This window comes from Pan paniscus, chromosome 17 (assembly GCF_029289425.2).
Source record: "Pan paniscus chromosome 17, NHGRI_mPanPan1-v2.0_pri, whole genome shotgun sequence".
In the NCBI taxonomy this organism is placed as follows: Eukaryota; Metazoa; Chordata; class Mammalia; order Primates; family Hominidae; genus Pan; species Pan paniscus.
The window spans coordinates 91,677,020-91,703,560 of record NC_073266.2 but is presented as its reverse complement, the minus strand read 5'-3'; the positions used below and the strand labels follow the sequence as shown (position 1 = coordinate 91,703,560).

The window sequence follows — 26,541 nt, the reverse complement described above, 5'->3', positions numbered from 1 at the left end:
GAGAATGGCGTGAACCCAGGAGGCGGAGCTTGCAGTGAGCTGAGATCGCCACTGCACTCCAGCCTGGGCGACAAAGCGAGACTCCCTCTCAAAACAAAACAAAACAAATTTTCAATGGCTACCCATCACTCAGGGAAGGAAACCCAATCTCCTCAGCAAAGGATCAAGTATTTGTCCCGCTCAGTTTCCTCACCACCCCCGCCCCGCACCCAAGGCTGTGGCACCCGGTGGGAGCCCTCCATGAGGACAAGGAGGCAGGAAGCCGGTTTCAGGCAGGGTGGAGTTACAGGCAGGGTGGAGTTACAGGCAGGGTGGAGTTACAGGCAGGGTGGAGTTACAGGCAGGGTGGAGTTACAGGCAGGGTGGAGTTACAGGCAGGGTGGAGTTACAGGCAGGGAGGCGAGGCTGGCAGTGTTACCTAGAGGAGCATCCTTGGGACCACAGAGCTGGCGGAGAAGAGAGATGAAAGCACCCTCCAGAGACTGGAGCCCAAGCCAGCTGCTGAGAGAAATAGCGCAGTGAGTGCAGCTGGGAGGACTGGGAGGACTGGGAGGACTGGGTGAGGAAGGGAGGAGGAGCCAGGGAGGGGGACAGGGCTGAGAGCGCCGAGCGGGAAGCGGACTTGGCCACGAGGTAAGGAGGGCTGGCATTGCCAGGCTCTCCCTTGAGCGGGTTCTGACCCTCTCCTCAGCATGCAGGACGTGGTGGCCAGGCGGGACCCTCCTCGTCCCATCCTCACTGCTTCCCTACAAGGTGCAGCGATGGCTTAGAGCCCCTTTCTGGGCCCCTGCGCAGAGAAACACCTGAAGCCTTCGCCGGTCCTGCCCTTAGAATGAATAGCTCCCTCTTCTCTGATCTCGGCACTCGCCTTGTTTTTGGCGTGTTGTCCTGTTTTGTTGATATTTTTGTTTCCCCCATGGGAGCTCGCCAAAGAGCAAGGTGAGACCGTTGGGATTTGCCCGGCGAGATCCTCCTCTTGTTGGCAGCATCTTCCCGCGTGTGCAGCGTGCGCAGGCGCAGTGGGAAGAGCCACACTACGGAGTTAGCACTTTTCCTGAGGACTAGATTGCACCCTTTCCTTCACTGCAGTCTTCCTTAGAACTTTAAGGAATAGATTGCACCCTTTCCTTCACTGCAGTCTTCCTTAGAACTTTAAGGAATAGATTGCACCCTTTCCTTCACTGCAGTCTTTCTTAGAACTTTACATACAATTAATTATCAGAAAGAATTACAAGATCAGCACTATCATTTTCCCATTTACAGATAAGGAACTAGGCAATTTACGGAGAAGTAAAGTAAATGACCTGTCGCAGTGGTAGAATTGGGACTTGACACAGCTACAGCTGTCTGAATTCTGAGCCCAAATGCTCAATTGCGAAGCTGTATTGCTCAAGAGAAGAAAGATTGAGACTCTGGACCTGTTCACTGCAAACAAGAAAAGTGAAACTACGAGGAGCTGGTCTGAGAATGAGATGCGGTCCTGGTATTAATATTAGAAAGATCGGCGGGGTGGGGAGCTCTCTGTTGTGCTGAGCTGACCTGAGGAAAGGGCACCTTTCTCACTTTATGCTTCTCCCAATCCACAAGACTCCTCCTCACCTCTACTGATCCGGTGGCGCCTAAAATGTTCACTTTGCCTGATTTTAAACCAAGAAAAAGGAACATAAACACCTGTCGACATGGTTGTGTTTAGGGCCTGTTTAAGGCACTAGTCTTTATTATAGTCTTTATTACAGTCTGAGAGAGTATGGAGATGAGGAAACAGAGGAGGAGGGCGGACAGCAGAGAGAGGAGGGAGGGACATCAGAGACAGAGAAGCAGGAGAAAAAGGGCACAAACGGCCAGGCATGGTGGCTTACGCCTGTAATCCCAGCACCTTGGGAGGCCGAGACAGATGGATCACCTGAGGTCAGGAGTTCAAGACCAGCCTGGCCAACATGCTGAAACCCCGTCTCTACTAAAAATACAAAAAAATTGCTGGGTGTGGTGATGGGCACTTGTAATCAATCCCAGCTACTTGGGAGGCTGAGGCAGGAGAATTGCTTGAACTTGAGAGGCAGAGGTTGCAGTGAGCCGAGATCACACCATTGCACTCCAGCCTGAGCAATAAGAGTGAGACTCCGTCTCAAAAAATAAAAAAAGAAAAGAGAAAGGGCACAAACAAGGGTTGTAACTTGGGGACACAGAGGCTTGATGGGCTTCCAATGAGAGTTAGCCAGAAGCTGCGTCCTGCTGTTTCCTTTGGACATGAGCTTCTGTGTGGAGTCACCTGGATTTTGAAGCGTTTTGTGTCGTTTAACTGCTCATCAGAGCTCTCCACACACTGAAACCTCAATTCTCTTGTTGAGACACTAGAAGTCTGTGGGTGCCCCTCACACAGGAGAAATGCAAGCTGCCCACTTGAAAAACGTCCTCAGAGTTGCAACCACAGGGGCCAAGTCAAGAACACTTCAAAGACTGGATGCAATCCAGCCAAGAGGTTGGCTCGTTCCCTCAGCCAGATCTCCCCTGTGCTACCATAAGGAGAGCCTCGCAGAGCTGTGGCAGGCGGTGTTGGCATGGATGAGAAACTTCTGCATGGGTCTTAGTGAATGCATTGGCATTCCTGGATGAAATACATTAAAAATGAAATAAATCCATATTAATAACAAATAATGATGCAGTCACCTTTGACAGAGTAAAAATGAACACTTTTGTAATCCTTTGATATGAAAAATAATGAGCCTATGAAGATTCAATTTCATTATTTGCAACTACTTGAAGCATATTTTTATCTCATTTCTTGTATCTATAGGCTAAATACAAATTGATATCAATGCTGATGATATTTAGCTTAATAAGTTTATATCTTTTATCTGAATTATTCCTAAATAAAATTGAGAGCAGCATTCACAGCTTGTAACACAGAGCAGCCAGTGGCTTCCAGGAAAAGTATAGGTAATTTTCATCATCTTGCCAGAGACAAGGGTTTCTGTTGGGTTCATCTAGAAATCAAGACATATTCCTTTAGAGGCTTCCCTATGGGCAGTAAGCCATTTGCCTCACTTGGCATTTATTTGTTGACAGCATTTACATGTCTTTGAAACAATGCTGACAACTTCGCTTAAATAAATGAACATTTCCATGTCCATTCTCAGGTGGCTAGAATAATCAGTGGATGTGAACAGTAAGTTCTCATAAATGTGACTCGTGTTTGGATTAAGTATCGTCATTGACCAAATCATTTTGTCCTTCTCCCCATTTGTCGTGCCGCCCTCCCATGATGTTATAATACCCATCAAATAATCATGACTGTCAGCAATAAATGCAGCCAGTGACACCAGCTGCAAGGAGTGAAGTCAAGATTGTCCACGCGATGAATCTGACCTTTTCAACTAAGCTTTAATTTTGGTATGCTTTTCCCCCCCTTTTTATAAATTACTCAGATCTCAAGGTAATAAGCATGTAAAGGAAAACCTGTTAAACATCTTATGCTGTACTCACCATTCCTTTAACTATTTTTAAACAAATTCCATGTTCATCACAAAGTCGAGAAAAAGCAGAGAGTGTAGAAAAAGAGGACAGAGAGGGACATTTTATAATTTTTAGGAGATGTCGGTATTATGATTATAAACCAGAAAAGCACAGACTAATGTTTTTCTAGGTTGGATGAGAAATCTGGAAATAGGATATTGGTGGTAAAAGGGGAAGAGTGCCTTAGGAAGAGTCTTGGGGGTAATTTGGGGAGTACCTTTCTTCCAAGCTACACACAGCCAACTGTTGGTAGCATCATATTCCACACAGTGAGAAGCAAGGTGGGGCCAAGATGCCACTCTGGAAGGTCAACAGATAAGTGCAGAATATCTCATGCAAATGATTGAAAGCAAATGGTGACTCCGAGCTATGTAGGAGCTTCTCATGTAAATGGCTGCACCACCTTCACTGCAGTCGAATAAATGTGTTATCATGAAAACATTCTCTTCTAAACATGAACCAAATCTGTAGGGTCAAATCAATAGATACCCATCAAAGCATTTACTGTGGTTCTAGTAACTATTTGATCAGAATATCCTTCCTTTTTGGCATTTTTGTTTTGTCATATTATAAAGTAAGTGGTCTTAGAAGGTGATTGTTCCATAACCATTTTTTTTTTTTTTTTTGCTGCCTTATTCCATACCCTGAAGAGCAGCATATGTGTTTCTCCTGCCAGCCCTGCTCCTCATGGTGATTCAGCCTTCTAGAGGCATTAGATTTATGTTGCTAATGCAAGACCACTTTTGTATGCAACGGGACACATCTGTAATTTTTGCAGCCTCCTATCTCTCATGGCTGGCACTCCAGGAATTTGGTAGCTTTCTCAGTCACTTTTTGAATAATGCATTGCTTGGGTATTAGAGCTATAGGTACTTATAAGGTTTAGATTTAACACATTTTTTTTTTCTGAGAACTTATTAACATCCAAATACTGTAGTAACTGGAGATACAGGAATTAAAATGATGCCTTCTCTATGTACAATGTAAAAGGAAGGCAAGAAACATACCGACAGCTGCGGGGTAACCATGTGCCAGCTACTGCTGAAGCCCCTTCCCTATGGCCTCATATGGTCCTTACAAAATCCCTAAGAAGTAGGTATTATTCTCCTCATTTAAGAGATGGGGAAACCAAAATGTAGGCAGGTAAAAAAACAAAAAAAGCATGAAAGGCAACATTAGGTGATGTGTAAACACTCAGGATTTGAAAATCAGACATCCCTGGTTCCAGGCGTGTATGGTAAGGTGACCTCGGGCCACACACTGCTGTAGCAGATGCTTTTGGTGGCCTCCTGAGGGGTGGTCTCCCACAAGGTGGGTCCACATTTCAATCTGGGAACCTGCAGATATTATCTTCTATGGTAAAATATGTGCTTAAGTTAAGGATCTTGAGAGGATGCATTAGTCCTGGGTTATACGGGTGGGCCCTAAATTCAAGGGCGTGTATTTTTGTAAGACAGACACAGAAGAGAAGACAAGTGCTGAGGAGATTATGATGTAAAGATGGAGGCAGAGACGGGGGTGATGTGGCCACAAGCCTCGGAATGCCGATAATTTTTAGAAAATTTGATTATCATTCCTATAGACATATTACTTCCCCAATTTTTTAATAAATTAAATAGAGAGACCATAGAAAATCCCGAAAGGGCTTCCCATGGATGTTGATGAAAATAATGCTAAATATTATGTTAAAGTAAAGAGCTAACATTAGCTAGAGTATTTCTGAATAAGAAGAGTAGGGAGAGTGACTTTCTCTTATTAGGTATCAGTATCTACTATGAAGCTATGTAGTAAATAGATTAGTGCAGTATTGGTATTAGCAAAAATTAACCAATAGAATGAAAGAGAGCCAAAAAATAGACCTGTACACATATGGGATTTCAGTGTATGACAGACGTAGATGTCAGTTCAGTAAATGGAGCTGGAATGCATGGTCATCCATACGGAAAACATAAAGTTGGATCACTACTTCATACTCTTAAAATAAAAATAATCAACTCCAGATGAATTAAGGACTTAATATCAAAAACAAAACTTAAAATGGTTAATAGACAATGGAGATGAATATCCTTTCAATCTTGGTTTAGACTCCTTACACAAAAACTTGAGAAAGAGTACCTACATAAGACACAGTACCTTTTTACTTTAAAAGAAAAGATACACTTGATCTTGACTTTATTATCGTTAAAAACATTTGATCATCCAAAGATATCATATATAAAGCAAAATAGCAAGTTTAAAACTTGGAGATAGTCTTTTATGCACACAACCAATGGAATATTACTATCAAATATATAAAAACCTTCTTACAAATTAATAAGAAAATAGAGGCCAGGCATGGTGGCTCATGCCTGTAATTCCAACACTTTGGGAGGCCAAGGCAGGTGGATCACTTGAGGTCAGGAGTTTGAGACCAGCCTGGCTAATATGGTGAAACCCTGTCTCTACTAAAAATACAAAAATTATCAGGGAGTGGTAGTGGGCACCTGTAATCCCAGCTACTTGGGAGGCAGAGGCAGGAGAATCGTTTGAGCCTGGGAGGAGGAGGTTGTAGTGAGCCCAGATCATGCCACTGCACCTCCAGCCTGGGCAACAGAGTGAGACTTGGTCTCAAAAAAACAAAAACAAACAAATAAACAAACACAAAGAAAACAGAAAAATACCAATAAAAGCACATGCAAAAGACATGAACAGGCATTTGTCCAGAAGAAGGAACACATAAACCATATAAAAATGTTCATTAATGATTAGTGAATGGGAGTCAAGACCACCAAGAGACCCCTTTTACACCATGTGGCTGGCAAATATGAACAAGACTGACAGTCACAGGGTAGGGCAGGATGCAACGCCACAGGGTTTCTTACAATGCACGGCTGGAAGTCACGCTGCTACAATCACTTACAACTTCTTAAAGTTAGCTGCCATAACAGAATACCACTGGCTCAGGGGATTAAACAACAGACGTTTATTTTCCCACAGTCCTGGAGGCTGAAAGTCCAAGATCAAGGGGTCAGCAGGGTGGGTTTCTCCTGAGATCTCTCCTCGGCTTGCAGATGTCCACCTTCTTGCAGTGTCCTCACATGCTATTTCCTCTGTGCAAATGCCTCCCTGGTGTCTCTGTGTGCCCAGATTTCCTTTCATTGTAAGGACAAATCAAATTGGATGAGGGCCCTCCACCCTCATTATAACTTAATCACCCCTTTAAAAGCCCTATCCTCAAATTCGGCTACATTCAGAGGTGCTGGGCTTGGGAGGTTTCATCACAGGGGTTTTGGAGGCCAGAGGGAGACATAGTTCAGTCTGTAACAGGAGGCATCAGCCTCTGCTACCCTTAGCTTTCTCCTCTCTTCTTTCCATGGTTCTGTCCTTGTTTCTTCCTTCTTCCTTTCTGGCCTGTCCATCCATCCAGCTGTCTATTATCTGTGCATCTCACCTGTCCATCCCTGTCATCCACCTGTCCCTCCTCTCCTGTGCAGGCTCCTCTTCCTCTCCTCAGCCCTTAGCATCACTGTCCCTCAGCTTTCAGCCTGCTTTGCTCTTCTTCCTCATCTCACATTAGGGAAAGTCATTACCATTCACTCTCCCTAGTCACATTCTGAACGAAAGGCATTCCAGGAAACAAAGCATCCCAGGTGCCACTGCACAGTGACAGTGACATTCTGCTTAGGTGCAACCCAGCTTCCCCGCTTCCTGGCTCTGTGACCAGCCTGTGCATCAGTTACTTCGTAGGTACAGCTGAACTGCTGGCAGTAGCTAGTTGTCAGGAATGTGAAACCAGCTGATATTTGTGTGGTGCTTGGAACAATGGCATGTTGTGAGGGTTACATGGGAATTTGTTAAATAAATAAATAAAACCGAGAGAAACTCCTTATCTCATGTTTAACTAGAAAGTTCATTTCAACCGTAGGGCTTCAACGGAAGAGTGCCAGCTGCTTCCTCGTGCAGGCAGCATTGAGTGCTGTGGTTCTCCAGGTACCTGCTCAATCAGTACTTGTTAATTTGATAACAAATTATGAGATTTGTTTAAAATGAGCTTATACTGTATTAATTGTTACTGAGTAGAGAAATAAGTTGTAAGTGCGAAGACAACTATTCCACTTGGCTCATGGTTCTTTTGTGCAGTTTCTAATAAGATGAAAAAACAATCTTTCAAAAGAGCCTGGGTGGGGAGTGTGGAAAGGTAACCTTGCTGTAACAGGGATGAATTGCAGGGGCCCGGGCGGCCTCCAGCCCCGCTGCCCATGACTTTATTCTTAAGCTTGTTGATCTCATAGCTGGAGCCGAGGTGAGCACTGCCTGTTTCTGCTTTGGGTCTAGCTTGGCACCCCGATCTCATGGCAACATTCACACTTCTCTAGGCAGTGGCAGAAAGACAGGAGCTGCTCCTCGTGCCGCAGGCTCACCTTGTCAGTTCCTTTTTGTCTGTCTCTCTGTCAGCATCCCCTGTGTCCCAGCAGCTGCTCACCCCTCCTAACCACAGCCAGGGTGAGGGCAATGGTGACAATGTAGCAGCCACCTCTTCAGGCCTCTGCTCTGCTCTTTCAGGGCCAGCAACCTCTGTCTGGCCTTGGGCCTGTCCTCCCCTCCAGCAGGCAGAGGCTGGCTGCCCCCGGCTCCTCCAGATCTGTCAGGCCTGCAGCTCCACCCCTCATTTCAAGGGTAGAAAAGGGCCTGGATCTTTCTGAGAAGGTCTGGAAGGGAAAAGACTGAGGATGCTAACACTGAACATGGAGGAGCCCTGCATACTGGATCTCAGAAGACAAGGCTCGCATCCAATCAGTGGTAGGCACTATGGTCTCGAACCAGGTCACAGAAATCTTTGTGCCAGATCTGATATCTGATTCCTAGGAAGAGAAGGCCACTTTCTGTAGAGGGGACAGGAGGATGAAAAGGACACTTTCTGTTTTGTCTCATAAAAGGAGGCGAATATTTGTCATGCATATTTAGTGTACTTAGACTAGCATTATGGCAGAGGAAGGGATGGAAATTACAGAAATTTTGAAAGAATCATCATAGGAGTCAATGATTAATTGGCAATACATGTTTAAAAATACAGAGGATTTAAAGAACAATCTAGGATCTTAAGCCTGGGGAAGGAAGGAGTGGATGGCAATGGTGACTGTACGCTATGGAAATCAGTAAGAACCTGGGGGAGTTGGAGCTGGTTATAGGGGGATGGCAAGTGCAGGGCTGGGTGTGTGGAAGCTGAGGTGATGGCAGGACTTGTCACATGGAGACTGAACCTGTCCCGCAGGTTCTGGCTGGGCACAGTGGCTCACGCCTGTAATCCCAGCACTTTGGGAGGCCGAGGCAGGTGGATCACGAGGTCAGGAGATCAAGACCATCCTGGCTAACACGGTGAAACCCCGTCTTTACTAAAAATACAAAAAAATTAGCCGGGCGTGGTGGTGGGTGCCTGTGGTCCCAGCTACTTGGGAGGCTGAAGCAGGAGAATGGCGTGAACCCGGGAGGTGGAGCTTGCAGTGAGCGGAGATTGCGCCACTGCACTCCAGCCTGGGCGACAGAGCAAGACTCTGTCTCAAAAAAAAAAAAAAAAAAAAAAAAAAAAAAAAAAAAGAAAAGAAAAGAAAAGAAACTTCCAAGTAGCTGGGAATGTCTACTAGCAAAACAGACACAACAGTCTTCAAACAACCCATTACTAGAACTTCTTAAACTAAGGGTATAAAGGAGGGAGCCCAGGGAGGGTTGCCTGTCCAGAAGCTGGACCTTGGTGGGAGGACCGGCAGAACGGTGGAGCCTGACTTCCCAATTAGGCCTTTGAGAACCGGTTTCAGCTTTCTCAGGACCACTGGCGATCACTGAAGGATGATAGGAGCATCAGGGCACAATCAGCTCCTGTGCAGCGAGGAGGACAGACACGGAGGAGCAATTTGGGATAGATGGTGATTTTGGAGATGACTCTTAATTTCCTAGCTGACAGCCGCTGTGAGCACCAGACAAAGACAGGGCAGGGGGAATGGGAATAGCAAGTGCACTAAGAACCAATTTAAGGAGAATGGAGGAAAAAATGTGTAGCCAAAATTGTGAGGTTAGAGACAAGTTAGGATATAGAAAGAAAAACATGAGTGAAAGAAATAAATGTAATGATTCTATAGTGGGGAAAAAGAACAGAAAGCAGGATTTTCACAGATCTATATATTAATGCATGGAGTTTGGAAGACTTAAGAATTTCATGTAACAAGGTTAATAAAACCTAAGGCTGAGAGCAGGCTGAAGGATACACTCAGGTGTGGAACACAAGCCTGGGAGGGCAAGCAGTGGAATGTTTCCATGCTAAAATTTATGAAATACTTGGTGTGTATAAGGTATAACTTGTATGCAGGTGTGGATCCAAGTTTTCAGGGCCCAAGGGTTAGATAGGTTGTGGAGTCTTCCATAAGAAAGGAAATCATTATCAACACAAAATTAAGTACTGGGCTTTGGAGTCTGTGAAAGTGAGGGGCCCCAAAACTTAAGTTTTGTGAACTTCTGGGTAACTCACCCACCTGCAGTGAAAGGTATATAGTAACAGAATGAACACCCAGCAATCCACCATACTGTGTAAGAATTTGTCTAAGATGAACCCCTGGGAAACTCAATCTCATCCTCCTTCCTCCTCACCAGAAACAACATTCTCTTAAAACCTTGGCTTACCTTTCCCTTGCATTTCTTTACAGGGTTTTCACACATACGTATGTATCTCCAAAAAGTATTTATTTAGCTCCGTGTTTCTGAACTCTATATAGTCAGAATACATATTTAATTTTGCAATTCGCCTTTTTTGCTTGAAGTGTTTGTTAGATTCATTGGTGCTGGCAAATGCAGCTGTTAGTTCCTTTTCCCTTGCTTGTCGAAACAAAGGCAGTTCCTGCTTTGCACATCTGCGGAACTCATGCAAGTCAGAACTCTCGCCTCAACTTGCATGGTCCCATGGTAACTGAAATTGTGTATCACATTTTTTTTCCACCAATCTTTTGTCAAAACTTGCCAGTTTTTGTTCTTACATATCTTATACTTGGCTCCAGGGACATGGGCAAGAGTTTTTCTACGGTGAATACCCAGGGGAGGAAATTCTGTGTTATGGAGAATCTGCAGTTTCAACTTTTCTAAATAATGCCAAGTTGGGCATCCAAGTGGTTCCACGAATATACATCTCACCAGCAGGGGATGGGAGTTCCCTCTGCTCTATTCACCGTTTTATTCATTAAAAGTTTCTTACAATCTGGCAGATGAAAAGGAGTAACCCATTCTGCATTTTCTTGATTTTAGTGAGATTGAAAGTATTTTTGGAAATATATTCGCCTCATGTTTTCCTCTTTACTGAAATGGTCTTTTGCCTGTTAGGGCAGCGTTTTCCTCCTTTTTTGGGGGGGTCCTTTGTGTATCTGAAAAGTGATGCTTTCTTAGCTTTGTGTTCTTTAAAGTTTTCTCATTCGTGGCTTATTTTTTTCTGATAAAGTTCTTGATTTTAAAATCAAGCTTTTTCTTTATGGTTTCTAATCTTGTGTCTTATTTAAGAAATCCTTTCCAAAATGTCATAAGGATATTCTCCTGTCTAGTGTTGCAAATGTAAGGGTTTCAATTTTCCTGGAATTGACTCTTACGTGGTGTGGGGTAGAGATTTAATTTCATTTTCTCCCACATGGATATACGACTGTCTCAGCACTATTTGTTGAATACTGTACCCTTTCCATTGCACTGTAATGCAACCTCTGACACGTAACTAGTTTCCACAAATGTGTAAGTCTGTTCTGGGGTCTCTATTTTGTTCCATTTGTTCCACTGCCTTAATTGTCTATCGATGCATGAGTGCCTTGCTGCACTTACTGGAGCTTTCTAGGAAGTGCAGATACCTGGTTGGGGAAGTACCTCTACCTCCATCTTCCGTAAAGGTGTGCATTCTTCAAAGAAACAGGTCAGCTCAGAGTAGTCCAGCAGGCTCACCACAGATCCGTCCAGCAGCCTGCCTCACCCATTCCTACACCTGTGAGCCCTGTGTGAGCGGACGGCGCAGCTGTGCAGACCAGCATCATCACCCGCTTTCTGCGGTGTCTCACACTGGCCACTGTTCCCTAGTCAGTTTCCTCCCTTCTCCTTCAGGGCTTCTTCCAAGCTTTCATCTTTCTCTTTAAGTCCCAATGCCACCCTTCCTTGCCACTCAGCTGATGACACACGGAGGCTGACCAGCTGGGCTCAGCTGCCAATGCATCATCTTTCCATAAACTCCTCTGCCTGAGCTGCTCTCCTGCCTCTGGTCAGCTCTGCTCTGAGTCGAACCTGCCAAGACCTTACTCCACTGTTCTCTTTGATCTTCCATGGGTTTCCAACGTGTCCTCCATGGCCTCCCTTCCTTTTGCACATTCCCCATTCCCTTCATCTTTAACAAAAATATAAATCCAATTTACAACTCAAAACAGAAAAATAAAATCCTTTCCTCAGAATCTGCTAACCATTAGAGGGAAAGAGGGGATTGCAAGACGTTGCTGGCCAGATGACCCCAACACAAGGCAAGCTTGCCTCAACTGGCCAGCATGCTCCTCCCGGGGAATGCCATTGCCCCCTCGGCTCCAGCTGCTTCCTCTCTGCAGGCCACTCCTAATCTTGTCCAGTTCAGACAGCATCCTGAGCGCCAGACTTGAGAAGCCTGTTGCTTCTAGGCCTTCACCTGGCTGACTGGTGTACCTTGAGCTCAATGTAGAACTGGCTGTTTTTTGCTCATGACCCATCCTGTCCTGGATTTTAACAGTCGATCAGAGGCCTGAGTTATTCTCAACTGCTCCCGCTGTGTGACTCTGGATTTTAACACAGTCAGAGCCCTGAGTTATTCTCGACTCCTCCCCGTGTGACTCCGGATTTTAACGGTCAGAGGCCTGAGTTATTCTCGACTCCTCCCCGTGACTTCCCACATGCACTTGGTCACAAAGTCCTGTCCTTCCCCCAGCCTCACACATTTCTCAAATGTACTACCTCCTCTCTAGCTTTATCCTCTCTCAGCTCAACTATTACGGTAACCTCTACCTGGCCTCTGCCAAATGCAAGCCATCCTGCACACAACTACCACTTCTAAATACAGAAACAGCAGCTTAATTCCCACTCAGATTCCTGTGATACTCTTCAGGGCCTACAGGATCAAAACCTCAACCCTGTCACACGATATACCTGGCCCCTGCACTCCACACCCCGCCCGCAAGCTTTTCCGTGGCACTAGACGACTCTAGTCTGACATATAGCATACTCTTAATCAATATGTTGCATGAAGTCTAACAGATGGAACACATGAGTGGTACTATATAAAACAAATAGTAAGTGTAACCCTGAGTAGAAATCTATGAATTAGGAATTGGGGAACTGTCTCTGGATGAGAATAAGAGAAACAGAAGTAATATTGTAATGGCTTACCAAATGGAAATAAATGGATAAAGTATTACTAGCATTGATCAACAATAGTTATGAAGGGAGCTTGCAGGGTAGTTAGGCTGGAAATCTCACGGGGCTAAAAGCAGAACTTCTGATAAACTCTTGCCTTGCATATAATTTCTTCATTAAGGAGGAAGAGCAAACAGTGACAGGAGAGTCTGCTCTAGAGTTAGTTGTGAAAAGAGTTCACTGATCAGGTGTGGTGGAGTGACAGAGGCCTTGGAGGAGAATGACCAGAGCATTTGCAAATTCACAAATATGACAGAAGGGGATACCAGGCAGAGTCAGATAAGTGCCCTAGAATTCAGAGAAAAAGTGGGAGTAAGCCCATGGACAGAGACACCACAATCAAAGTGGATTAAAGAGGGTCTTAAAACACAGAAATTTTAACATTTAGTAGGGTACATCAGAGGGAATGAAAACAGAGATTTAGAGAGTTACACATCACATTTTCCTGTGGCTATACAGAAGAATCTCTTATTGGTACAGAGATTTTTCCTTTTGAAAAAGTAATTTAGTTTTATTTCTAATTATAAAAGCTCAGATCTTTTTTTTTTTTTGAGACGAAGTCACACTCCGTCACTCATGCTGGAGTGCAGTGGCATGATCTCGGCTCACTGCAACCTCTGCCTCCTGGGTTCAAGCGCTTCTCCTGTCTCCTGAGTAGATGAGATTACAGGAGTGTGTCAACGTGCCTGGTTAATTTTTTTTTTTTGAATTTTTAGTAGATAGGGTTTCACCATGTTGGCCAGGCTGGTCTTGAACTCCTGACCTCCAGTGATCCACCTGCCTCAGCCTCCCAAAGTGCTGGGATTATAGGCGTGAGCCACCTCGCCTGGCCAAAAGCTCAGATCTTAAAGGGGCATGAGCATATTGTAAAATGGCAGGTGCATAAAAATGAATACAGAAAAAGCAAACAGTCTTAAGTCAAATGACAAGGCCATGGAGGGTGGCTAAATCCCCACCTGAGCTCAGATGCCGGGCTTCTTCAGCAAGCTACAGTTTGAGCAGGTCCTTTGAAGAGCAGGGCTGCTTTTTTGAGTTTAGGATAGCAAGTGGAACTTCTCAGCCTGTTAAATGTTGACATTTCAGTGAATCCTGAAACTGAACATTCTATAGCAAAGGAAAAAACGATTAGGAGAGAAAGCCTAAGTTAAGGCCTCATTCAGTCAAAGTGTGTTACGTCAGGGAGACAAGAGTGTCTATTATGATATTTTCTATACTCCTTAAATGTTGGAAATTTTTATAATTAAAAACATCTAAAACAAGCAGTCAAACCAAGAAACTAACTAAATTAAGCAGGGAGATAAAGTAAAAAGGGGAGATAGATTGCCTGGAGGTCTCTCTATCCTGAATATCCCAAAATTTCAAGAACACATCCGAAATTCCTCTACAGACAGTTCTCAGGGAGAAGGAACAAACACATCAGAGGGGATACCTCACACTGAAGCCACCGCAGATAAACATGGTTCTAGACCCCTCCCAATGCACATAGCACTTACATACATATGGAATCAGGATCTTGTAAGTGAAGGTCACTTTTTTCCAAATCCCCAGCAAATATTTCAAATAAAATAGAATTTCCTTTTTTTTTTTTTTTAAGGGGCCTCACACACGTATTTGAATGTCTCTCATTCACTCCCATGTTCTTTTGGCAGTCAGAAGTATCAGTGCAGGTAAGTTCTAAAGGGGATGAGGGCACTTCATGGCTGCCTTCTATGGTCCAGGCTTGTACCTCTCATCACACTGCCATCCTAACAACCCACACAACAGGGACACTTGACCACGCACCTGCTAGAAAAGGTGGGGTGGGTGCCCAGGTCTACCCAACTTGGGAGTGTGTACTTTTCCCGCTATGTACTAGGCCCTTAATTCATGAAGTGTGAAATATGAGACAGATTCCTAAAACTCACACAATTTTGAAGAATGTATTTACCATCTGGTTCCCTATGGCCCTCAACCATTTTCACATGCTTATCTCAAGTCAGATTCCAAAGTATGCGGAGGGCAGCTGCTGATGACATATTTGTTAGTTTTAATTTTATTCTGCAGACATTATGCAGTTCTATAATATAAAATGAATACAATACTAAAATCTATTTCCTTTATTTACATGGTGTAACATTTTCAATAACAAACATTTCTAATCATGAAAGATGGTGTTAAAGCAGAAATATTGTCATGATTGAGTCAATGGGAGAACATAAAATATGCTGTATTTCATAATTTTTCCGTAAGAAAATGTCTAGTTTGTTTAAATGCAACAAATACTGTATTAGATTCACTTTATAAGCCATACAGTCCTTCTTGTCTTTCTTTTGAACACATTCTGGAAGGCAGCTGTGAAGAACGGAGTAGCGAGTCCACGCCATTCAACATCCATCAGAAACCTGCTTGCTTGATTATTTTAATCATCTTGGGATCGATTATCTTCAATGATAATAGTTCTTCTAGGATAAGATTCAATTTCTACAAATATATATCGAAAATCATATTCACCACTTCCTGGGTTCTGAAAAAAATGTAGTGTTTCCAGGTATTATTTTCCTTTCCAGAACTTAAATAACACCGCGCTCAGAACCTCTGACCCCACGTCCCATGATTCCCACACCTCTTTCACTTGCGCATACACCGTTCCTTGCTTCCCTGGCTCAGAGCCCTCAATGTAGAATTTCACACACGTGTGTTTCAGCCCATCTTTTACATATTCAGTGAACCTGTCGAGAAAACGAAAGATCAGTCTAAGTTCCTTTCATTTAAAAATCTCCCCAGAGCCTCCTCTGAATTCAAGCCACAGTACCTGACATGCTGCCGGCGACCCCGCCTTGTCACCTCCCCATAGCCTTTAACAGACTCACCAAAGACACCGATCACCTGCAGAACAAGGACAGTGCTTTATTTTGTGTTATTTTTTAAGCTTCTAAAGAAATAATTTTTAACAAACCAGATGATTTTAAGAAAAAAAAATCAGTAAGCTTAGGACCTTTTCAAAAATGACCACTCCTGGCTCATGCCTGTAATCCCAGCAATTTGGGAGGCCAAGATGGGTGGATCACAAGGTCAGGAGTTCAAGACTAGCCTGGCCAACTAGGTGAAACCCCGTCTCTACTAAAAAATACAAAAATCAGCTGGGCATGGTGGTGCGCATCTGTAGTCCCAGCTACTTAGGAAGCTGAGGCAGGAGAATCGCTTGAACCCAGTAGGCAGAGGCTGCAGTGAGCCAAGATCGTGCCACTGCACTCCAGCCTGGGTGACAGAGCAAGACTCCGTCTCAAAACAAACAAACAAACAAATAAAAAAAGAACACTCCAATAAGAAAACTGAAAAAAGGGTTATTATACAAAAATCATCCCATAAATAATTTAAACAAATATTTCATGCACAAAGATTAAAATAGGTAGCTTTATGGTGTGACTTGTAGTTTCAAAGCAATGTAGGTTGACATGACGCAGTTCCTGCTCCTCTTACAGAAAACAAACATAACAACGCAGAGTTCAGATGTTTCTCTACTAACCCCTTATGGTTTGAAGATAAAATGTATGAACATTTTTAATGAAATGTAATTAATTAATAGCATCTAATACTAAAACTATGAGATCAAAAAATTTTTAAAGTTACCAAACACAGTGAGGAAAAAGAAAACAGATAATGACATTTAAAATAACTCAGAGCTACAGGTGTGAATCTACTATTTCTAATGAGAAAATCCACATGAAGTAGAAATGTAGTTTTTATTGAATTCAAAATGCAAATACTGTGGAACCCTCTAAAAAATATAAATTTGATATTAAACTAAAAAAGTTTGACCCCCAACTCTATGAAATTTATCTTATTTTGTCTGTTTGTGGAGTATCTTCAGTATCACATTTTCCAGGATAAAAAGAAGTAATATGTAAGATGATATTTCAGAATTGTATAGCACAAACAAATAGAACAATTTACTTTAATCTATTAAACATATAAATATCAACATCCATCAAGATTTTGTTTTTCAAGCAGACACAGTACCCAGCAAAGAGAAGGGTACCCCTTAAAAAATGTTGACAAAATTGTTAAAGTTTAATTATTATTTGTAGAGTTTTTTCAGGCAGCAAATGAAGTTATGACTTCAATAATATCCCACTTTTGTATATTCTGTGGAGTTTTTTGTTCAAAATGCTGAAAAATCTACGAAAGGCTGAGTTTGTGAATAAAACAGCAACTCTTCATCTCTTTCCAGAGATGTGTCCTAACATTTAATGAGGTTACCACCCACAGGTATTTCCGGAGTCTGTAAAGAATGTTTCTTGTCAGATAAAATTTGGATTCCCAGTAACTATTATGGGAACCTTCCTTATTTCCTGGTTTTCACCTCTGAGATACTTTATCCTCCCTGCCTTTCTCCATGGCTACCACTGGCTGTCCAGAGCTCAATGAAGAGAAATCAGTGGATTTAAAAGGAAAGATGCCAGAGATCGTTAGCTTCTGAGGTTTCCACCCTGACATGATTAGAAAAACTGGTAGAACATTCAGAGCCGGGGCCCCAGGGAAGATCAGCACCGGGCTCTACACTGAGCACGCTGTGGATTGAAATCTTTCTCCTCTTCAGGGGCTGCAAATGCGAGCTATGACATTACTCCTTGGTCTGTGTGAAGAACAGCCCTAATATTTATGATGATAATGGAAGACGATTACCTGCTGTTATCTTTCAAGGTGAATGAAGTTGTATTTCAATGAGTAATATTTTCAGTGCTGAAGTTCTGCAGCAGGGAGTAAGAAATCTGACACTTCCCAGGCCACACCGGCTACGTGTGACTGGAAGGTCACATCTAAAGCCTTCCTTCTTGACAGGGTCCTTCAAAGAACCAAGGCAGCTTCCCCATGTCCACTCCTCCCAGGGAAGGGTAGAGGCAGACTGTGCTTAAGAGCTTAGATTTGGAAGCAAATTTTGGATTTGTGTGGATTCGGGTTCCGGCTCCCCCACTTACTAGCTCAGTGATCCTGGTGAAGTTACTTAGTCTCTTTAAGTGTCAGTCTCGCCTTCTGCAAACTGAAGACAAAGTAGTGCCAAACACAAATGGTTTTTGTGAGACTGAATAAAGATGATGCACTGAGACCCTGGGCAGAGTGCTTGCACGGACACATTTTCGGTAAGTGTCAGCAATGACATTATGACCATGAGGTCATGCATCAGGCTTTAAAAAGACTAGAAACTTACCATGAGTTCAATATTTTGGTGTATTCTAAGAATTTAGTATCTATGAACAACCAGCAAAATGACTGTCCTGTACAATTAGCATGAAAACATCTGTACACTGAGTTTTGGGTTCTCTTAAAGAACAAAGACCTAATAATGTAATGATGACTCGACCATTATGTATTATTATGTGAATTTCACTAGCGTGAGAACTGGTTCTTGAATTCTGCCCACTTCCTCCTCCCAGACATTTTCTCCCCCTCATCAGAGTTCATGTAACTCAATCTTGAGAACTAACCTCAGGATGTGATCTGCATTTTTCTAAGGCTCTCCCATATATCTTGCTAGGACTGGATGAAGAAAAAAGTTCTTTGAAAATCGTGTAAAACAAGCCACCTGAAATCACAGAAAACAAAGACGAAGTGAAGCAAGGGCAACATAAAAAATCCAGCTTAAAAAATATTCAAGGGCTTATACTTGCTGTTTTTTGCAACCTGTAATGCTGATTCCAAAAAGCACCACTATTAAATAGGTAAAATCTCTTCCGGCTTCTTTCACTGTGAAGAGAAAACACCAATGGGTTATGGGTGCCGGCTGGGAGCAGGCATGCTTGTCTGCTGCTTTTGCACTTCTTGCGAGAGAAAGGCAGCCTCCAGATCAAAGCAAGGGGTCTGTGTGTGTTCAGGGGCAGCTGTTTTGAAAACTCCCTGTGTGTCAGCGCCTCAGCAGAATTCTCAGAGCAGGGCTTGTGAATCTATGTTTTAATTTAGGATGAAGAAATCCTTTTAACAAGTGATCCAGTCCACAACTGCCGTAGGTTAGGCAACACTCCCAGATTAGGAAGAGTGCTGGCTTTTGTCAACCAAATGGGTAAGGGACTGAGTGGACCAAAATGGGTGTCAACTCTTAACAGTTAGTAACCAGCTCGAATGCCAGTCCCACCCCACACTGACTGCTGCATAAAAACAGAACTGTGTTCAGAGTAGGCATATGGTTGGCCAGAAAGATTTATGAATTAAACTTAGAAAATGAAGAAAATGCACAGACCAGACATTTGTTTTCCCACACTAATAAAATATGTGCATATGGGTTAAACAGACACTCTGAGAGCTAGAGAAACTCAATCAAGACAGTGTCAGGGGGCCGGGCGCGGTGGCTCACGCCTGTAATCCCAGCACTTTGGGAGGCCGAGGCAGGCGGATCACGAGGTCAGGAGATCGAGACCCTCCTGGCTAACACGGTGAAACCCCGTCTCTACAAAAAATACAAAAAATTAGCCGGGCGCGGTGGCGGGCGCCTGTAGTCCCAGCTACTCGGGAGGCTGAGGCAGGAGAATGGCGTGAACCCGGGAGGCGGAGCTTGCAGTGAGCCGAGATCGCGCCACTGCACTACGGCCTGGGCGACAGAGCGAGACTCCGTCCAAAAAAAACAAAAAAACAAAAAAACAAAAAAACACAATGTCAGGGGACATAATATATACGTATGTATAGCTATAAATAAATGTATTTGTATTATACAGAAATACATATACAAGTACGCTTATTTGTCCCTATTACCCCAATCACCCTAGATTCCCGATTGTCCCTCCCAACATTTCATTCCTGCCTTGCTTAGCGTATCAGATGAGTCTTTCTGTTTTTTCACTTACCAACAGCTACTGTCTATCTACCATGTGTATCTTCATATATATGCAAAGAGCTATAACATTACAGTTACACTACCTTAACATTACAATTACGACTATGCTTTTCACTGATGCTGAGAAAGTGAGTCACCTCCTGGCATTATGTTTATAGACTAATTTATTCACCACATTAGCCATTCAGACTTCTGAAATATAAATCTTTAAAAAAATTTTAAGAAAAAAACTTTTGGAAGAAAATTTTAACAGATGTTGCTGTTATTTTCTCTTCTGTATAAAAAGCTTCTATTATGTTTATAAACAACATTGTTTAAAAGAAGTATTTAGCTAATACAACGCTTGTTTAAAAGTAGTCTTTAGCGTATCACAATCCTTCAAGTTTTCAGCAAGGTTCCCAACTTAGAAGACATTATTCAAATAATAAAAAGACCTCATCTGCCAAAATCTGTGTAATTCATGGGACTGACTCAAACAATTGTCACAAATCCAATTTCCCTTCCAAGGTTCAGGAGTTGGGGCCTACAATGACGACATCTCATTCCACTCTCAGTGTCACAAAATACATTTCAATAAATATTACCTGCCAGTTATGTATCAACTCCCAGGTTGAGAACACAATAACAACTAACTAGTTCTAGTAAGTATCCTTATTTGTCCTTGTTACCCAAACCAGGTCATTGGCCCCAACACCCTGGACTTCTGACTGTCCCTTCCAACAATTCATTCCTACCTTGCTTAGGGTATCTGACAGGTCTTTTCCATTTATTTGATAAACAACAGCTCCTGTATATCTGTTATATATAAAGCCCTGTGCTAAATAGTCTCCATATTCTACACACTTGAAAAATTTCTGTTTGTTACTTTATAGCTGTCTCCAATGCAAGCTGCTCACTGTCTAACTTTCTCAACCCTATCAGACCTAATACTTGTATGCAAAAAACCCTCATGCCATTTATTTGCTTCTGCAATTCTCTACCCCTCCTGTAGTGGGTGCTGTGGTATGGGGCTCCCAGCTGCAGGGAGCACTGGTAGCGGACAGTTGTCAGCTGAGCTCCTCTCTAGGCATTCCATCATAAGAGAGCTTCCTCACTTAGGTCACGGCACTTCCCTGGACCAGCCCATACTCAATGCCTGGTTGATGCAGAAGCATAAGACTCAGCCCCCATATTAGGTAGAAGGACAGTGACTGGCCAGCTGAGCTCCAGAGGTCCCCAGAGCAGCAGCTGAGGCCCCAACTGCAAATGCACTTCGGCCTCTCCCTCTGCCCAGTCCTGCTTCCCTCATCCCTCAAGACGTATTCTGAGAGCACTCCCTGATAAACCTTACGCAAATCCCACTTCCCTGGGAAGCCAACCTACAACGGGTGCTACCAGGAGTGGTAAGCAGCTCTCAATTTGGATTTTGGAGCTGGCTCGCTGGCCACTGGCTGGCAATGAGGACCCTGTCCCTGGTGGTAGGGGGGTACTGACAGCACCTGTCATAGAGCTGTAGTGCAGCTGATACAGCTCTCACCAATGGGGACCTGGGATGGAATGCTGGCGGAAGGGAATGTACTGGCTGATGTGTTATTCTGGGAGTTTAGGAGGAATCAGCAATTTTAAGGACTTATATCAGACGGCTGTGGCTGGGGCCATGGAGAGGGACGGTGAGATGATGTGTGTAACTAATCACCAGTGAAGGTGAGTGGCAAGGGCAGGAGCCTCCTCCCCGGCAGAACAAGACTCAAATTGCACCCAGAGGATAGAAAATGCGTGGGTCAGGTCTGGGGCATAAGGGATTCAGGGAGTTTGGCATTTCAAGCCCATGAGACCTCCCACACCAAGGTCAGGGTCCTGATTTGGGAGGAAAGGGAACCTAAAGCTGGGTAGGGGGCCCTTGAGGTCAATGTTGTAAAAAATCTTGAATCCCAATTCTCCTGACCCCTCTAGCCCTGAAGCAGCAGCTCAGTCTGGTAAAGGTTGGCACTTCCTCCACCTTGGAAACTGGGCGAGGGGTGGGTGGGGGCTTCTGCCTATCAAGATACGTGCTGCTCTCAGGAGGGCTCTCCACCTCCCCTCCTGGCCAAGTTACAACACAACTGGGCATGAGAAGGGTGAGAAGGAACAATACTCGGAAGGAGCTGGAGGTCCCCCCAGCGGGGGAACATAGACACCACTGCTTCTTAAGGGTGGTGTGTCAAGGGCACAGAACACAAAACCGGCTGAGAGTTGATCAGCATGGGGGACGCTCCTGTGATGAATTTAGCAACCAGGCAAGCACCCTGGGAACTGATATGCAGCTGGCTAGGTCTGCTCCTGGAAACTTCGAGACAGTGATGGTCCACATTAAGTAAAAGTGACAGAACAGCCATGGCAAACTGGACGAAAGGCTCAACAGCCTCCAAGAATGGGGATGCTACCATAGATATAAGATATAAAGCCCGAAAACCCACCAGCTGACTATGTTCTTAGGAGGGACAGGAGGACACTGTGTACCAAAGCCACAAGAAGTCACAGTTACATCTTTATAGAGCAGGATGCCCTGACAGAAATGGAGATGAAAGAATTATGAAGCAGAGACCAGGCTGGGGTGTTAAACAGAAGCCAAGGTGGGTGCAACCATCATAACTAATGGCAAGGCTGGAGTGGCAGTCGGGAGTGTCTGACCTACAGAAAGCAACAGAGTTGATGACTAGAACACAGTGTTTCCAAAGGGAAGACACAAGGGCAGCGGACAAGGCTACTTCTGAATTACACAGTCATGAGAAATTAACTACAGATGATTCCTGAGGCTGAAGGCAGCTGCTCTAATGCAAAGTCCTGAACATTGCCCCAGTTTCTGGACCTGAACCAGTTTTCAGATCTGGACTCCATTTACTGAAGGAAAGCGTATGTAACTGACTCCCCCCGTCCTTCACCAAAAGGACCTATAGTTATCAACTTGGACATAGTCTGTGCTGACAGTGATACCCAAGGACCCAAAGAGTCATGATGACCCCCTGACCGCCCTCCATCACTGGATGTAAGAAGCTCACAGGTGGGTCCAGGGACTTACCTGGTAATAATTTCTGTGATTTCCAAATGTATAAATCAAGGCGATGTACTGAGTAACTGGCAACAATAACTCCCACTTTAGTTCCTTTGGAAGTGGGTTAAGAGCTATCACAGTGGGAAAAGTCAAATGGAAGCCTCTGAAACTGCCATTTCGGTGACCAAAATAGTAAATTAAAAATGATATCACATCTATGGGGAATGGCAGAGTATTCTTAGAGACCTTAGATACAGGCATGGCGATCCCCATCACGGTCCCTTGTAATTTACCAGTCTTCCTTTACAAAACACAAATAGGTGCTGGAGAATGACAGTGGTTAACTGCAAACTCAACCAAGTGGCAGCCGGGGTACACATGTAATACCACAAATGGTAACTTTACAGGGGAATGCCTTAACACAATCTCATGGTACAGGCCATTGCTTTGAAGAATGCCTTCTATTCAGAAGCAGCAGCAGTAGTCTGTAGTAACATGAAACAGATAATAACAGTGCATGTTTATGATCCTGACCAGGATTTGCTAATTCTCTCACCCTCTATCATAACAGTCTTAAGGGACTGAAACCTTCTGGACCTGGGCTGTCTAATACAGTAGCCACTCGCCACTCATGGCTATTTCAGTTCAATTTTAAATTAATTAAAATTAAATCAATTCAGTTCTTCAGTCACAAGTTTTAGCAACATTTCAAGCGCTCAAAATAGCTACAAGTGGCCAGGAACTACCCAAACGGACAGCACAGATATAGGACATTTCTATGCAGAAAGTTTTATTTGAATAATGCTGTTCTGGACATTCAGCAGAATATCACATTTGTCTACTATATTTATGCCATCATGTTAGAGCCCATAAGTAACAAGTGGCAAGTGTGTTGGAAGGCTTGGTCAGAGAAGCTGCAAGTGTGAGAGGTGGGTCCAACAAAGATGCAGAGGCTCTTCAACACATGAGCCGACCTCGTGGGGCTACACTGGGGCGTGCCAGGACATGCCCTCCCAAGTAAAAGACAATTGTACCCTATACCTCCTACCACAATGCTTCATAGGCCTCTTTGAATTCTGGACGCAGCATATTCCATATTTGGGAATGTTGCTCCCATCAATTCACTCAGCCACAAGGACTGTCACCTCTGAATGGGGTGCAGATGAGGGAAGGGGTCCCTAAGCAGGCCTGGTGTGCAGTGCAAGCATGAGCACTGTTGCCTGAGCCAGATGACCTGATGCACATGCTGTTTGCCACTTCTATGCCTTTCACCTCTGCATACACGTTGTTCCTTCGTGCTGAACTAGTATGAATGAAAAACTAGGTTTTTGGCATAGTCAGCAGATTCTAAAACAATTGGTATGATCCAATTTTTTGGGCTAAAAATTATTAAAAGGTATGTGTATGAAAGTGCAAAATGTTAAAAATAGTCATCTTCGTGTGGTATAATCATGGAGGTCTAAATTGCTTTGTCTTTTTTTTTTCCTACAAATCACATGCGAAATGAAGACATTAAAAAAAAATCTTAAAATATCTGTGAATACATCTCTGACTTTCCCTGACAACTTACATTCCATCCTCCCTATTTTATATGTTTTTCTATTACTGCAGGTAACATGTGAAAGTTTTCCCTACCAGTTATGAGTCAATAATCTCTCTCTCTTTTTATCCTATCCAATTACTCTTTATTATATGTAACAGAGCCAATATAACTTGAGAAAAATTTCCCAAACATAATGAAAAAAAGTTATATCACATTCAAGATCAACTTTCAAATCTGAGTTCCAATCTGTGAAGAAAACTGTAGATCGATATGTTCTAGTTCTAAATTATGTTTAAACGGTTTTTAAATATTCATGTGAATTGCTTTTTCACCTTTAGCAGTGAACTTGGTGTAAAAGGGCATTGGCAGCTCTTGTCATGTCTGTTGAAAGCCCAATCATTAAAGTGCTCCTTTTTACCTTTTTGTGATGTTGGGACGGCGGTTCCCCCTCTCTGACTCCTGTGCACAGACACTTGTTTGCTGCTATCCTCCTTTGCTTTTCGGGGGCTCGGTCCCTGCGTCCAGATGGTTTTCTGGGTGACTCCAAGAATACATCTAGGTCGCACCGTTTTCTTTTGATATTGAAGCCCACATCTCAAACTGGGCTCAGTCTTCAAGCACGCTTTGTTAAGCACAATGTATGGCAAAAGCAATCGCTTTGCCGATGACCTGTGCAGCTTCTCCGTATACTGTACGGCTCGTAGAAAAGTACAAATCATGTTCACGGAAAATCGTTCCGCTTAGGGACGATGCTAACTACAATTAGGAAAGCTTTAGGGTTCACTACACATGCGGCCGGACACGTACTCAAGCCTATACGTTTACATTACATGGGGTGTTAGGCAAAAACGTCAGTTTCCGCAGCGTAAATGAAAACGAAAAGTCTCCAGGGAGAACCTGATGTCTACCTTCCCTTTTGTCTTCTTTCCATTTTAATTAACAGGCTCTGATCACCTTCTGGGCTGACATTCACAGTGTCCCCGCCATGCCTTCGCAAAGTCACCTGGGAAACCCCCGTCTTCCTGGGAATAGTAGTTTGAAAACCTCGCTCTTAACTGGGATACGGCAAAGAGGCGCGCAAAAGAGACTACATCTCCCACAATTCAAGGCGGCCAGAGCACGGCGCAGGCCCTTCCCGCGCCCCCAGACGCCTCTGCGCCCAGCGTCGGCGTAGAGGCTGCGCGTCCTTGGAGCGGCGGGAAAATGGGGTGTTGGTGTCCGAATTGGTACCACCTACCCTACGTGGTTCAGGCGGGACTTGCAAAAGCCAAATTAGCAGTTACCATCTACGTGTTTTCCTGATCCTTATAGAGAGGACTGTGCACAGTGGGAAATACCCCCTCTGACTGTGGTCTTGCCAATTCCGCGTGGGCAAATGATTTAGTTTTTGCGTTTTACTGTGTTTTCAGAAAAACTGGACAATAAAGAGTTAGCAAGTGGGGATGAACGAGGCCGCTGCAAAGCAGGCACCGGTTTCCTAAATGGTTAAGCCGCGAACTTGGCTTGGCGCCTTTGGCGGCAGAATGTTAGGGGTGGGTAGGGAAGCCGAGGCCCGGAAGTTTCTAGAAGCCCGCTTTGTGAGCGGGTGTCTGGCGCGGTGCCGTCTGCGCAAGCGTGGGCGTATCGTTACTTTTGCCCACGCGCGCATGCGCATAAGGGGTGTGGCGACGTGCGGGCGTGGGGGCGGTGCGTGCACTCTTCGTTTCAGCCCTGGGCGGTCCTGTGGTGAACTCCTTGTCTCTATGGCGACTGGACGCGGTCGGATCTTGCGGCAGCACTGGCTCGGCCTCCAGACGCTGCGCGGGCCCAGCAGGGGCGGTGGCGCGGCCCGGGGGCGCGCCAGGGCCTTTGGGTGCAGGTGACTGTAGGGCCTGCGGGTGGGGTCCCCTGGCGGGAAGCCCGTCACTGCGCGGCCCCGCTCTCTTCACCGTGTATTTTATTCGTCCAGCTTGGTGCAAGGCCCGTGGCCGTCTTCATCGTGAGAAGGGTATGGAAGAACGACCGGAGGAAATCCTTTCTACCCTGCAACGTGGGGTACCCTAAGTTATGACACTAATAGAGTAGCCTCTCGGGGAAATATTTTTTCTCGCGGCGCCTGTGGCCGGGGATGCGCGCACCTGCCAGGACAGGTCCAGGTCCAAGAGGTCGTTTCTCCGGGATGCGTGCCCTAAATTCACGTGTGCTCCGCCCCTGCCTTCGTATTTTCGCTCTTCTGTAACCAAGAATCTCCCTTCGTGTTTTTCATGA

The 26,541-nt window shown here is 44.3% G+C and overlaps 2 protein-coding genes and 1 long non-coding RNA gene across 7 annotated transcripts in view; 2 read left to right on the top strand and 1 right to left on the bottom strand.

Annotated features, from left to right (window-relative positions):
* Window positions 1–379: 379 nt before the first annotated feature.
* LOC134729263 (uncharacterized) lies at window positions 380–15,223 on the top strand. The gene is made up of 2 exons (XR_010110172.1): window positions 380–518; window positions 1,264–15,223. It is a non-coding gene; the product is annotated as an uncharacterized LOC134729263 (long non-coding RNA).
* TIMM21 (translocase of inner mitochondrial membrane 21) lies at window positions 14,943–25,967 on the bottom strand. The gene is made up of 6 exons (XM_003827293.7): window positions 24,713–25,967; window positions 18,598–18,660; window positions 18,402–18,499; window positions 15,728–15,801; window positions 15,539–15,644; window positions 14,943–15,439 (listed from the first exon to the last, which is right to left on the bottom strand). The coding sequence occupies exons 1-6, from the start codon at window positions 25,011–25,013 to the stop codon at window positions 15,335–15,337; spliced, it is 747 nt and encodes a 248-aa protein (XP_003827341.1). The 5' UTR covers window positions 25,014–25,967; the 3' UTR covers window positions 14,943–15,334.
* FBXO15 (F-box protein 15) overlaps window positions 25,962–26,541 on the top strand; it is a 74,028-nt gene continuing 73,448 nt past the window's right edge. For 2 of the 5 annotated variants that reach the window (XM_055102361.1, XM_055102364.1), the window contains exon 1: window positions 26,026–26,152. In XM_055102361.1, coding sequence (XP_054958336.1) covers window positions 26,037–26,152 — 116 coding nt within the window. In that variant the 5' untranslated portion in view covers window positions 26,026–26,036. Of the gene's footprint in view, window positions 26,282–26,541 lie in introns of all 5 variants that reach the window. The other 3 variants (XM_003827292.4, XM_055102362.1, XM_034944044.2) reach the window with 3 other exon arrangements.